The 13,312-nt window shown below is 39.7% G+C and overlaps 2 protein-coding genes across 2 annotated transcripts; both read left to right on the top strand.

Moving 5' to 3' along the window:
* The first annotated feature begins 10,998 nt into the window (after window positions 1-10,998).
* On the top strand, window positions 10,999-12,323 carry LOC149602809 (multidrug resistance-associated protein 1-like). Its single transcript, XM_089860263.1, has 6 exons — window positions 10,999-11,129; window positions 11,386-11,562; window positions 11,715-11,828; window positions 11,894-12,031; window positions 12,097-12,123; window positions 12,273-12,323. The coding sequence occupies exons 1-6, from the start codon at window positions 11,085-11,087 to the stop codon at window positions 12,321-12,323; spliced, it is 552 nt and encodes a 183-aa protein (XP_089716389.1). The 5' UTR covers window positions 10,999-11,084.
* LOC149602808 (putative ATP-binding cassette sub-family C member 13) lies at window positions 12,285-12,848 on the top strand. Its single transcript, XM_089860262.1, has 2 exons — window positions 12,285-12,441; window positions 12,542-12,848. The coding sequence occupies exons 1-2, from the start codon at window positions 12,419-12,421 to the stop codon at window positions 12,846-12,848; spliced, it is 330 nt and encodes a 109-aa protein (XP_089716388.1). The 5' UTR covers window positions 12,285-12,418.
* Window positions 12,849-13,312: the final 464 nt, after the last annotated feature.

Genomic DNA, 13,312 nt, shown 5'->3' with positions numbered 1-13,312 from the left:
CCACCTTCTGCCTATCTTTCTTTCCGTAGCATTTCTTTTATTATTTATTTATTTTTTTTTTTTTGCCATTTTCATTAATAGCATAATTGTCACAAGTTATTCAATGTATAACATAAAACTAAACATCTCCGAGTCGAACGGTCAACACACACTCAGAGACATGAAAAATGGAGAATTTCTATTGGACACTAAACTGTGACGTCATCCTCCATCGCGCTTGAAAGCAAAATGTTAACGCAAATATCTACAGATGATAGATATCTGCTTGAACAAACATTCAAGCAAAAGCGGCGCCTATGAAAGCTTAAAGCTTCAGCCCAAACGCGATTGAAAACGGCTAAATATTTTGCTTTTGCGTTTCGCTGTGATTTTTCAAGCAAAAGCTTGCGTTTTTGATCATAAAAGCTTGATTGAAAACTGGCCTTTAGCGTAGCCGCTTTTGATCCCTAATTATTCGGGAGTTGATTGCATTTCAGAGCCTGAAGTTCTTTAAATGAGACTATCAGGGCAAGATTATTATCGAAAATTCTTAAGTTAACAGACAAATGATATGATTTTTTATAGTTTTACTAAGCGACGGGAAAGAGGCCTTGGCGCCACGACGGTCCTAACAACTCATTGAAATATTGAATATCTTAAAGTGTTTTGGCATTGTTATAGATGTAATCATTACTCTATGATTAAGATTCCTATCTAGGATTTAATTAGTCTATTGTCCATTATCTAATCTATCGGAGTTTTAGACCATATAATACGTCATAGGATAATAAATATACCTTTATGTTATGTTAACTAAACTCGAGTAATTATTAGTAACGAACATAATAATTGGCGACGGAGGCAAGATAGTCATTTAGCTACACGTATTTAAGTAACAAACGGCTAGGAGGATGGAACTCGTTCCGGGAGGGGAAAATAGCTTGCCAATAGTACAGAAGTCTTACACCCATGCGTGGCAGTGTGAAAAAGTGGGCATACGCTTTAACTGCTGCCTAGTGGACGAAAATCAAATCATATTTCTTGAGTCCCCTACTCCCCCCCCCCCGCCCCTTCTCTATGACCCTGAGAAAAAAAAATTTGAATTCTAACCGTCCGTCTGCTTCACTCTTCAGTAAGTTCAGTGTTTGGATGTCTTCTGTTCGTTTCATTTCGATTCATTAAGTTTTAATGATTAAGTAGTATTTAGTTTTAATGATAAGTAGTATTTAGTTTTAATGATAAGTAGTATTTAGTTTTAATGATAAGTAGTATTTAGTTTTAATGATTAAGTAGTATATAGTTTCGTGGAAGAATGAAGTATTGTTGCTTTCAAAACTGCAATAGTGACTCTAGATGCCACAAAGATAGAGTTTTTTCCCTGTACCAAAACCTGGCAGAAATTTTGAAAAATGCATTAAATGTATTAACGTTATTAACCGCCCCGATATCTAGGAGGATGGAACTCCATCCTCCTAGCCGATATAACGGTTGATAGTCTCAAACCTCATCACCGAGAAAAAAAACAATCCAAGGAAATAACTAACAAAGCGCTCGATAGGTGGTGCCACTATCTTATGCCCACCTTTTTACACTGCCAATCATGGCGCACCCGCTCAGCTCTCTTTTCCCCTCCCGGAACGAGTTCCATCCTCCTAGCAAACGGTAAACTAAACTTTCGGACTCCCTACTCGTGCGCGTAACGGAATTCAACATGGCGACATCCACCACTGGAGCGTTTGTGCAATTCGACAGTAAAATCCACACATGGACATAGTATTCAGAGCGATTGGAACAATATTTTTCCGCGAATTTGATCGAGACAACTGCCACGATGACCCAAGAAGAGAAGTCAGCCATCAACAAAAGAAAACGAGCTATTCTTTTGACGGTATGCGGGGACGACACCTATTCATTGATCAGAAGTCTGATTTCACCAGCACTGCCTAAAGACAAGACGTATGACGAGTTACTAAGCGCCCTGAACAATCACTTCAATCCAGTGCCAAACGAAGTGGTCGAGCGACTTAAATTCTACGCAAGATTCAGGCTCCCGAATGAATCGGTCTCCACTTTCGTATCAGAGCTACGAAAAATGGCAGAATTTTGCAACTTCCGGGAATTGGACAACATGATAAAGGATCGAATTGTTGGAGGGATCGAAGACAAAGCTATGCAAGATCGTTTAATCGACAAAGGCTCAGCTCTCACTCTACAAGACGCTATCACCTTAATCCAAACCATGGAGTGCACAAGAAGTAACACAAGTGCATTGAAAGCTGCGAATGGTCAATCAGGAGGCATGAAGTCAGTAAAAAAGATGTCAATCCTAAAGAAGAATTCCCGAAGCAGGATCAAGAGTAAACCACACGTTCATTCGAGACAAGACACGGACCCATGTTACCGATGTCAAGCAAGTGGTCACGATCCTGCAAGCTGCCCATTCAAAACCGCAAAGTGTTACGCATGTCAACGAATTGGACATATTGGCAAAGCTTGTCGCAGCGAGAATGCGAAAACGGCAAAACCTATGGAGAAACGTAAACCAAAGCAGTTCATCAGTGGCGCCGCCAGGATTTTTTTACAGATAGGCTAAGGAAGATTTGGGGGCCCCTTATATAATTTAAAGAGAAAAATTTAGTTTCACAGCGTCGATAATATTAAACTAACAACTATATTTATCATATTATTCATATCGAGAAGTTTAATACATTAAAGTTCAGTATTATCAGACAATAGACATATTATTATATAAACTGTAGTTTGCGAAAATAATAAAAACACGGAATCGGAGAGAGAGGGGGATTTTCAGTTAAGCCCCTATGAGGTCACTGTACACTGTCGATGTGGTGAGGAAAGGGGAAATCGGTTTACCAAAAGGAGTCTGACCTCGAAGTTTTATGGGACCAGAAGGAACAGGAGAGAAGAAGGTTAGGTAAAGAGTGCGATACAAACAAGATGACCCAAGGGCTGGGTTCATAATTTTAGCCACATCGTAACGAATATTGCCCCTCGATGCGCTACCTTTAAGTGTGATAAAATGATTACTAGTAATTCTAACTTCGATTCATTTTCTTCTGTTATAATTAAAATAGTGCGACACAAATAGGAAACTTGCGCACCCTTTAACAGTGCAAAAATGATTAATCGTAACGCATAAGTAAGTGAGTATCCCCACAATAACGCATACCTAAACCTTAATTGAAGTACAGAAAATCCAAGTGATTAAGCCATTCGTTCGTTTCCCTGACCTAAAAAATAATTACTTGGGCCGTAATCCTTACGTTCATAAATTTACTTATGTTAAAATTGCAATACACTTTATTAAATATAAAGATACTATATACTTCCTTTTGCTCTTAAATTTATTTTTGCTTTCTGGAGAAATACACGTAAATTCTGGGATCGTGATAAACACCACCTTAAGACAATTCAAAAAAATATACCATAAGTATATACTTGCTTTTGCATTTAAAGTTAACCTCGATTTACTTGAATGTTTAAATAGAGGAGCGGGATTAAATGCGTGAAATCGTTATTATTGACAGTTGACAGAAATTTTAAAAGGAGAGTTTAACACCTTCCATTATATTACGGCAATCCAATAATCGTTTCTTTCGCTTTAGATATATCGAGAAAACGTAAAACACAATTCACAATCATTAACATCACTTGTACAATTAAGTGAAATGCTTAAACAATTATTACAATCCCCATCCATGTAAAAAATGAACGAAAAATATCACCTCACCACAATCCTCTTTCATTCACTGTCCCTTCAATGACGAACCAAAAATTTTACACTACTACTACTACGAGAATGACAACAGGGCAGGTCAAACTAAGAGCCTCATCTTAGATGTACATCATACGATGTGGCTAAAAATCAAAAAGCGAGGTAACTTTTCTGCCTAGTCAAAAACTTTTAACACGAAAGTGTTAACCCATTTCCCATTTTTTAGAATATTGTAAAAATCAGATGCCAAAAGGTTCATCATCCTTGAATCCCCTATAGTTTTCTCCTCCCTTCCTAAAGATGGGTACGTGAAATGCTGCGCGCGTCGGTTGGCGCGCGCCAGTTCAATTTCAAATCTTAGTGAACATAGCTTTAAACGTCAACGCTTATAGCTGTAACCAATAACAAAAAAGATGGTCTAGCCCATAATTAAGCCACATCGTTAACGTACTCTCGCTATACCTACTACAATAAATATACTACTAGTGAAATATCCCCTAATATACCGGTCAGAGGGAATAATTTTTCAATGGCTGCTTGGCAAAGAGAATCAAATACCGCCAACGCGGCAACGCCCGTTACTAAATTACTAATACTACTACTACTACCACTACTACTCAGGTAAAACTATTAATCCCATCGATACCTTGTAGCTAAGAAGAAACTAAAAAGATTTCTAAAGCGCGCTTCTAGAATTCTTGCCCGCTCGGACTTTCTTTTAAACATTTTCTCGATTTGAGGAGAAATACACGTAAATTCTAATAATAAACACCATACTACATATAACGTCGGTATTTACTTGCTTTTGCTTCTTAAAAATCCCCCTCCATTTCTTTGAATTTTGAAATCGGGGATCGGGATGCTTGATGGCGTGAAACCCTTATTGTCCACGGGTGACCGGAATTTTAAAGGGAGTATTAAACCTTCCATTCAAATTAAGGCAATACCATAGTCCTCTCTCTCGCTTTAAATATATCGAGCAAACGTAAATCACAATTGTCAATGTTTAACTTTGCTAGTACAAATAAATCCAATAGAGTAATTTCGGTTGAGAGGGGGAGTGAACTGTGTATCCCCTACGTTAGGGGCAACTTTGTACTAGAGAATACTATTTGCCCCCGGAAGGGAAGGGGAGGGGGGATATCACTAAGGTAAGAGATAAAGGGTTATGACGTTGCCGTATATGGGAAAGAAATTACTCTGTGCTTAATTATAATTCCCTTCCTTTTAAAATACACGAACGAAATATATCACCTCACCCCAATTCTCTCCCATTCACTCTCTCTTCAATGACGACCGAAAAATTTTACACTGTCTAAGACAGTTCTCTTTCACGACGCCCCCACCACCACCACCACCACCAACAGGCCAGGTCAAACTAAGACCCACATCGTAGATGTTCATCATACGATGTGGCTAAAAAGAGGCGCGCGAATATTGCGCAGACCGGAGAGCTCTGTGGAAGCGGTTACTGAAATATCTAAAGGTTTTTGTGGTAGGCTGGTTCGTGAATTAGTGGACGCGTTTAGGAGTTTTTGAGCGATAATAAGCGGAACGATGTAAATAATAAAAAACTGAGTTTATTGCAAAAAAGTGACTATGTTAAAAAATAAAACAGTTTAAGTTCAAGTAATACGTTAAAAAATACTAAGTTTAAAGTTCGACGCGAGGGTCGTTGTTCGGAGGTCTAAAACCCGGCTAGGACCGTTTAAGCGTTAAGTCCTAGCCAGTGGCGTCGCTAGGCCTTTTTTGGGGGGGCTATAGCCCCCCAAATTCCAAAATTAGCCCCCCCAAAATAATCCGTAAACCCTACCAAAAAATTGCTGTTAGCAACCTAAAATTCTGTAGCAAAAAAATTTTCAATATCAAACAGTAAAATTTTGAAGAAAAAAACAGATGCAGACAAGTAAAATGTTTCATGTTCTTTCGAAGGGAGTCCCAATAGTGTGGACTAAAAGCTAACTAAAACTAAAATAAACCTAAGACGAGTGAAAATCCTTCATAATCGGTTCCATAGTCCTTATCAATGAAAGGTTGTACAACTTTAAAATACGAATAATTTCATGTTGACACAAATTTACGGATAGTTTTAAAGGTCTAACACATTTTCCAAAGAACCCATTATGCAATTTTTGCCACATCGTATTATACGATAGGCTCTTAGTTTGACCCGAGCCGTAGTAGTACTGGCCGGGGTTTTCGCTTTCGTTATCGTCTGATTTTAGCTTAAATGGAACCAATAGTGGTAGCTGAGCACAGTTAGAGGTTTTATTTTAATTAAAAAAATTTTCACACCGCACCCGGGAATTGAACCCGGCTGGCTGGCGCAGCAGTAAGACACGCTACCACTGTGGGGTCGGACACTTCTGATTTTTTGTTTAGGGTCTTTGAATTTTTTTCTTTTTATTTATGTGCTAGTTAAATAGATAACGATGTGGCTACTATTAAGTCCCAGCCCTGGGGCCATCTTGTTTATATTAAGTTCTTATAATAACTTTAAAATAGTTTGCCCAGATTTAGCCCCACCAAATTTCAAACCCTAGCGACGCTACTGGTCCTAGCGCTGAGTATAGCCAGCGAAAGCGAGAGGGCTATTAACCTTATAGCGAGGTTAACAAGCGAGAGGGGGTTAACCATTTAGCGAGGTTAACATAGAGCGAGAAGATGGTTTCTTAGCGAATGACCAAAGAGTTCTGCTGTCGAAATAGTGGGAGAGGCGAGTTTTTATACTTTTAGGCGAGGTCAGAGGATAATACAAGTTAAGGTGTTTGAACTTGGTTTTGCACGTGTGCTTGTAAAAGGTCAGAGGTTGAAAGGGATTATAAAGGGATGGCTATTTACGTAGAGAGATGTTTTTCGATTTATACAAAGGGGTTACACAAAAGGGAAGGGGTTGTATAGAAATCTTCGAGAATAACACTTGTAAATTTAGAATTGTACGGTAGAAGTTTATAATGTGAAGTAAGGAGCACGTTTTGCGTAATTAAAGCGAAACTTCGAATATTAGATTCGACATGCTCCCCCCGATTGAACTAAGAGTTCAATAATTAAAATGTTCATTAAAGCTATTCACTTTTAAAGTTCTTTAAATGAGTGGTTAAGAACGAGAAGCTGCGGATGACGTTCAGCGTAGTAAAGTGCGATTTATCCAGGTGTGGATGCAGGATAAGGACCTTAGAGTCCTTGGCGAAGCGTTGGACTTCTTCCGGGAATTGTTCCTTTTGGGTAGTGCGGACCCAATATATTTCGGCAAGGCGAATGTCGTTGGTAGTTGGCTCTCCCGTACGTCTTGATCCTTGAAGCGAAGGTAGGGAAACGTAGAAGCCAAGCGGTGTGACGGTATAGGTTAGAAGCCAAGTCATCGATGTACATAGAGTCTTCTGAAAGGGCTTTTGCTTCCGGGTACTTCTAGATGTTTTTTCGCGTGTGGGCGTAGGGTGGCTGCCAAGAGTACCGGACTTGACGCAGCGCCAAGAGGGGCGCGTGTCATCTGGTTGGTTTGGAGCGCGTGGTTAGGAGGCCTTAGCCTTCGGCTATCGTACCGATTGAAGTCCGGCGGTTGCGACGGTCTTTCGGGGGATCGGCGATCAGGTTTGAAGAATCTCCGTTCTAAGTTTTGAGCGGTAGCGCGAGTTAACACGGAGGCGCGTTCCCTGCTTGCGATTTCTCTTACTGCGTATAGAGCGAGGTCTTTGATTTGTCCAGAGAATGGTCGGGTTTCTATTTCCGGCGGTCTTATGGCTGGAGCGGTGCTAGGTAGAGCGGCGGTCATCTGGCCGGCACCCGGTAGGCTAGAGATTCCGTTCCCGGTGAACGTTGGAATTCCGGTCGGTGGCGAGGGCGTGCTGCTAGCGATAAGCGATTGAGATCCGGTCAACGGGGTCTGCGCCCCCGTTGTCGGCTGGCGTTTGCGACCCGGTCGGCGCGTTGTCTAGGGAGTCGTTACTGTAAGGAGATTGAGGTGCGGTCAACGGGGTCTGCGTCCCGTTGCCGGCTGGCGTTTGCGACCCGGTCAGCGTGTTGACTAGGGGGCCGTTACTGGTAGGCGATTTTTGTCCGGTAAACGGGGTCTGCGTCCCGTTGGCGGCTGGTGATTGCGACCCGGTCGGCGTGGTGACTAGGGGGCCGTTCGTCAAGGAGCTCGAGGTGAGGCTAGCGGCGGTTGCTATAGCGGTAGCGGCTTGATCGTGGACCTCAAGAGCGTGTCGTCCTCGTGATTGGGTTATAACGAGATCGTCGATATAATCCTGCGATGTTTGTTGTTCTTTTTCCATCTCAAGCGCGGTGGTAAAAAAGGGTTCCAGTGCCTCATTTATGTTAACGAGGTTAAGTTCTTTTGTCTTTAGGATAGCGAGGTATCCTTCGATAGCGGCGTAGTCGGGATTCGGTTTTCCTAACTCCGTTTCTAAATTGTTCTTAGCGCGAGAAGCGGATAGCTTGGTGGCCGTACGTTTGGATTTTAAGCGCGTAAAGTCATCCATTGTTTTAAACTTTTTACTCACGAAATAGCGAAGTTTGAGTTCGGTGCGCGAAAGCGTAATTAAAGCGTAGTTACGTTACTCACGAAATGGCGAAGTTTAAGTTCGGTGCGCGAAAGCGTAATAAAAGCGATTAAAGCGGTAGTTATTTTACTCACGAAATAGCGATGTTTAGTTTAAGGTTTTTACTCACGAAAGCGTAGTTTGAGTTCGTTTCACGGAAGCGTAATTTAAGCGATTAAAAGCGAAGTTATTGTTCGTCGCGAACGCGTCACTAATTATACCGGGTTTCGGCACCAAAATGTGGAAGCGGTTACTGAAATATCTAAAGGTTTTTGTGGTAGGCTGGTTCGTGAATTAGTGGACGCGTTTAGGAGTTTTTGAGCGATAATAAGCGGAACGATGTAAATAATAAAAAACTGAGTTTTTTGCAAAAAAGTGACTATGTTAAAAAATAAAACAGTTTAAGTTCAAGTAATACGTTAAAAAATACTAAGTTTAAAGTTCGACGCGAGGGTCGTTGTTCGGAGGTCTAAAACCCGGCTAGGACCGTTTAAGCGTTACGTCCTAGCGCTGAGTATAGCCAGCGAAAGCGAGAGGGCGATTAACCTTGTAGCGAGGTTAACAAGCGAGAGGGGTTAACCATTTAGCGAGGTTAACATAGAGCGAGAAGATGGTTGAGTGACCAAAGAGTTCTGCTGTCGAAATAGTGGGAGAGGCGAGTTTTCATACTTTTAGGCGAGGTCAGAGGTTAATACAAGTTAAGGTGTTTGAACTTGGTTTTGCACGTGTGCTTGTAAAAGGTCAGAGGTTGAAAGGGATTATAAAGGGATGGCTATTTACGTAGATAGATGTTTTTCGATTTATACAAACGGGTTACACAAAAGGGAAGGGGTTGTATAGAAAACTTCGAGAATAACACTTGTAAATTTAGAATTGTACGGCAGAAGTTTATAATGTGAAGTAAGGAGCACGTTTTGCGTAATTAAAGCGAAACTTCGAATATTAGATTCGACGAGCTCTCCTACATCATTCGCCTCATTTCTCGTAGAGGCTCCGCTGTCTTCGTCGCTGTTCCTCGTCGCTTATACTCGTGGTCAGGTCATTCAGTAAGCATCGAAGGAGAAGTCAAATTGAAGGTCCAGTCAGGAGGAAAAACACTAGAGTTACCTCTAATGGTGGTATCTGATGAATCAAGACCTGACTTATGCGGTCGCAATTGGATATTCTCGGAGTTTAACATTATCACGAGAAAGACGGGATCAGTCAACTCTATACAGGACTGCCGTTCACGAGAACAAAATTCCAAGCTTCTTCAAATACTAGACAAACACGAGAAACTGTTCGATGACGCTGTTGGTTGCCTCAAAGATGTCAAGATTCATCTTTATGTCAAACCCAACGCAGTACCACGATTTTTCAAACCACGTTCAGTTCCCTACGCTCTGAAGGATAAGGTCGATGCCGAATTGATAAGACTGGAAAAAGCTAACATCATATCACCAATCCTATTCTCAGAGTACGCAGCACCCATTGTACCAGTCATGAAGAACAACAACAACTTGGTCTGCTTGGCTCGTGCCTTGTTGAGTAACACCAAGATCCTGATCTTGGACGAAGCGACGGCCTCGGTCGACATGGATACCGACGATCTCATTCAAGAGACCATCAAGAGGGAATTCACCAACTCTTCCATCATCACCATCGCGCGCAGAATAAAATCCATCTTGGACTACGACAAGTTAGTTTAACTACCTAAAAAACCGGCTTAAATTGATTGGCTAATTTGTTGTCACTGAAATCTTCATAGGTAATGGTCCTCGATCAGGGCCGAATTGTGGAATTCGACTCGCCAGATGCTCTCCTGAGGAATGAACAATCAAAGTTCTACGATTTGGCCAAAGATGCCAACATAATCTAAATCCTTTAAATTAAGCAGCTTTGCTTTACGTTTAATTTTATATATTGTTCGTTACAAATTTGACGGACTACCTTTATAATTTACTTCATTACTAATACAGCAACGTTACTTGGTGTACTTTACATTACACATTACATTAATTATAATCCTTGGATCGGTAATTGCTCAACGCAAATTGTTAAACTTTTCAGCACAAATAATAATAATAAATTTTTTTTAATGGAAACAAATTATAAATGAAAACTTTGAAAGTTTCATTTTGCAGGCACTCGCTTATCGTGATTTAACACTACGTCTAATGCGTTGTAGATTTTTGTGCTTTTCATTACTTCGTCTCATTTAATTAAGCTTATTTTTTTCATAAGTGAATAATTAAGTCACCTCTGATAAGTCCAGTTGCTAAATTCAGGACTGATTATGTGCCCTTGAGGTCCTCCGTCTTAGATTTGGTTTTAGTAGAGCTATATACTCTTCACGGCCTTAACTTGGCCTTAATCTCCTTTGTAATTTGAGATTTATAGCTATCGTATCTTTCGTCAAATTGAAACGAATTCTTCTATTCATTCAAGGATTCCACTATCTTTACAAAGATGAATTATTAAAATAAAATTTACTCTTTATGTTCTACAAATACAGTTTTTAATTAACTATCCAAAGATTATCATACAATATCTTCCCTAGGAATAAGGACAAATGTACAGTTCTTAAAAGAACGTTTTTATCTCATGAAGTCTGGCTATTTGTTATTCAGCTCCAATGTAGACGAATTCGTTCTGAAAGCCACTTGTGTTTTGCGAGTGAGACTTGATCAAGGTCTTTTAATGTACTGTTTTATGCCATGAACGTTACGGTTTATATAGGAAAACATCAAAAGGATTAGTTAGCGGCCCGATAACATATCATCGACTGGCTGTTAAATAAATTGCTCAAATTATTTTATTTTAGCAAATATTTCAGTGTTAATAATCTTAAAATGAGTTCCTTCATTTTGGATAATTTTTGTGAATCTCCATTTTGGGTATGTTTTTCTTTTTAAGTGTCAGGTCCACCAAACTAAGCGCAGTAATAATAATGATATAGCGGTAGCAATCTCTGAGTATATCAATGATTTTGGTCTTAAAGTAATAAGTTAAAATAAAGAAAAAATCATTATACATAAGATGCAGTATGAAGTCTCATCTTTGAGAGCTACAGCTCCCTTAGAACAATAAATATAACAAACTAGTATCGAAGCAATTAAATATGTTAACAAGTCTGTAATTATTTTTTAATAGGACGCTAATTTGACATGGTACACTGATAATCCTGACTTCACTCCTTGTTTTCAAAAGACCATCCTGGTCTGGGTGCCGTGCGCGATACTCTGGTTGTTCCTTCCTTTGGAAATCGCGTTGATCGCCAAGTCGGTGTGGCGAAGCGTCCATTGTTCTCATCTTTCGATTACGAAAAGTGTAAGTTCCTTTTGAGCATGGATCATCGTTATACGGCACAAAAAGCGCTGTACAAGATGCACTGATTATTCCTCCTCTTATGAATTATTTTAAAGGAGAAAGTCTGAAAAAAATCCTAAAAAGTAGGTACAAGTAATTGATTTGTATTTTAGTTCACGGTTTTGTTACTGGCCGCAATTTGCGTCTTGAAATTTGGAAATCAAATATACTACGGCGATTTTCAAGTCGTTGACAATTTAGCGGTCGTCCTTCAATTTGGAACTTACGTAAGGCAAAATGAAGAAAACCGTATTAACATTTCGATGATTTAAATTCAAGAAGCGTGTTGCAGATCTGGGCATTATTCCTCCTAATTTACGGCAGAGGGGGTGGTACGGTCTTGTCCGGAATCCTGACATGCTTTTGGTTTGTCTTAACACTAACGCAAACTATCACACTGAGATCCACCATCATGAAATACTACTCACAAGTAATTGAATTTTTTTACGTCTTAATTATATTACTGTTGAATAATAAAGACGTGAAATGTTTCAGAACGACAAAGATGACTATTTCGGGCTGGTAATTGAGTGGGTAATTTACTCTTTAGTAGTAGTTACCCTCGTATTACACACAATGAGTGACGCCTCTATGCACTACAAAAAACATAAGTACGAAATCGAAGTCAAAATGGTAATACTACACACAATTGTTTGTTAATGTAATATAAGTTCGACACTGTAGCTCTTCCCGCATGTCGTTCTCGATTTAGCGCTTTGTAAGGTTTTAGTGTCTAAATCTAATTTTTATATTAAAATGGTGATTATTTTAAAACATTAAGGAATCAAGGGAAGATGACGCATCGTTTTGTGCACGCATGGTTCATTCATGGCTTACCAGGTAAATCTAGTGCCATTCAATTGTTCATATTGCACTTATTTGGAGTTATTTCAGCGCAGCTCATTGCACTTTAATTATTTTTCTTTCAAATGAATTGTAGCGTCCTGTGGAAAGGTTGGAAGAAAAACCTGGAGCCATCGGATGTGTACGACTTGAATGACGCCGAGCGAGCGTTGACTGTCTCGCGCCTTTTCGAAAAACATTGGAAGACCCAAGATAAGACAAATAGTGTTAGCGATGAAATGGATATGAAAAGATTTTCGGAAGAACGCAACAAAACTAAATATCGAAGCAAATCCATCGCTTTCCCCTTGTTGAGTACAATCGGGCCTTGCTTAATCGCTGGAATGGTCTTTCAAGTTCTGTGTGACGTAGTGTCTGTATATCCCGCCCTTTTGACTGGGTAAACAATGTCACATTTTTTGCCATATAGAAACGTATAACATAAGTGATTATTTATGTGAAATCAAATTCAAATAATAAGAACGAGATCGTACAGTTTTCACTTAAAGCTTGAAATTTGATTCCTTTGTTGCTGCAGTTTGTTCTTTGCTCGTACTGAAGAGTACAGAAAGGTTCAAACATATGAGCAAACACATTTTATGTTTCTGTGGGTCAGTTATGTTAAGCTGAATGTTTTTATTCCACTGAATATTCTTTGCAAATGATTCTAATAGAGGGTGAAATAGCGAGTGGTTGTCCACTCTTCAAAGAATTAAGTAACCTTTGGAACCGAGTTAACCAGTTTACTCACTTTTGTTTTCAGATCCATTATTGATTACTCAACGAGCGAAGATCCTTTGTGGAAGGGGATTTTCTACGTTTGCCTTTACGGTCTGGGCTGTCTCGCGCAATCTTTGTTGCAAGAAGG

This window comes from Phalangium opilio, unplaced genomic scaffold, assembly GCF_054372755.1.
Source record: "Phalangium opilio isolate 3A_F unplaced genomic scaffold, DU_Popi_V2 ptg000352l_1, whole genome shotgun sequence".
In the NCBI taxonomy this organism is placed as follows: domain Eukaryota; kingdom Metazoa; phylum Arthropoda; class Arachnida; order Opiliones; family Phalangiidae; genus Phalangium; species Phalangium opilio.
Note: the sequence above shows the minus strand (reverse complement) of the source record. Positions and strands in the feature narration are given on the sequence as shown.

Coding starts and splice junctions, on each gene's coding strand:
- LOC149602808 (XM_089860262.1), top strand. CDS start 12,419: ATGGTTCATTCATGGCTTACCAG. Junction 12,442..12,541: donor GTTCATTCATGGCTTACCAG/GTAAATCTAGTG, acceptor AATGAATTGTAG/CGTCCTGTGGAAAGGTTGGA.
- LOC149602809 (XM_089860263.1), top strand. CDS start 11,085: ATGAGTTCCTTCATTTTGGATAATTTTTGTGAATCTCCATTTTGG. Junction 11,563..11,714: donor ATCTTTCGATTACGAAAAGT/GTAAGTTCCTTT, acceptor TTTGTATTTTAG/TTCACGGTTTTGTTACTGGC. Junction 12,124..12,272: donor AAGATGACTATTTCGGGCTG/GTAATTGAGTGG, acceptor ATGTAATATAAG/TTCGACACTGTAGCTCTTCC.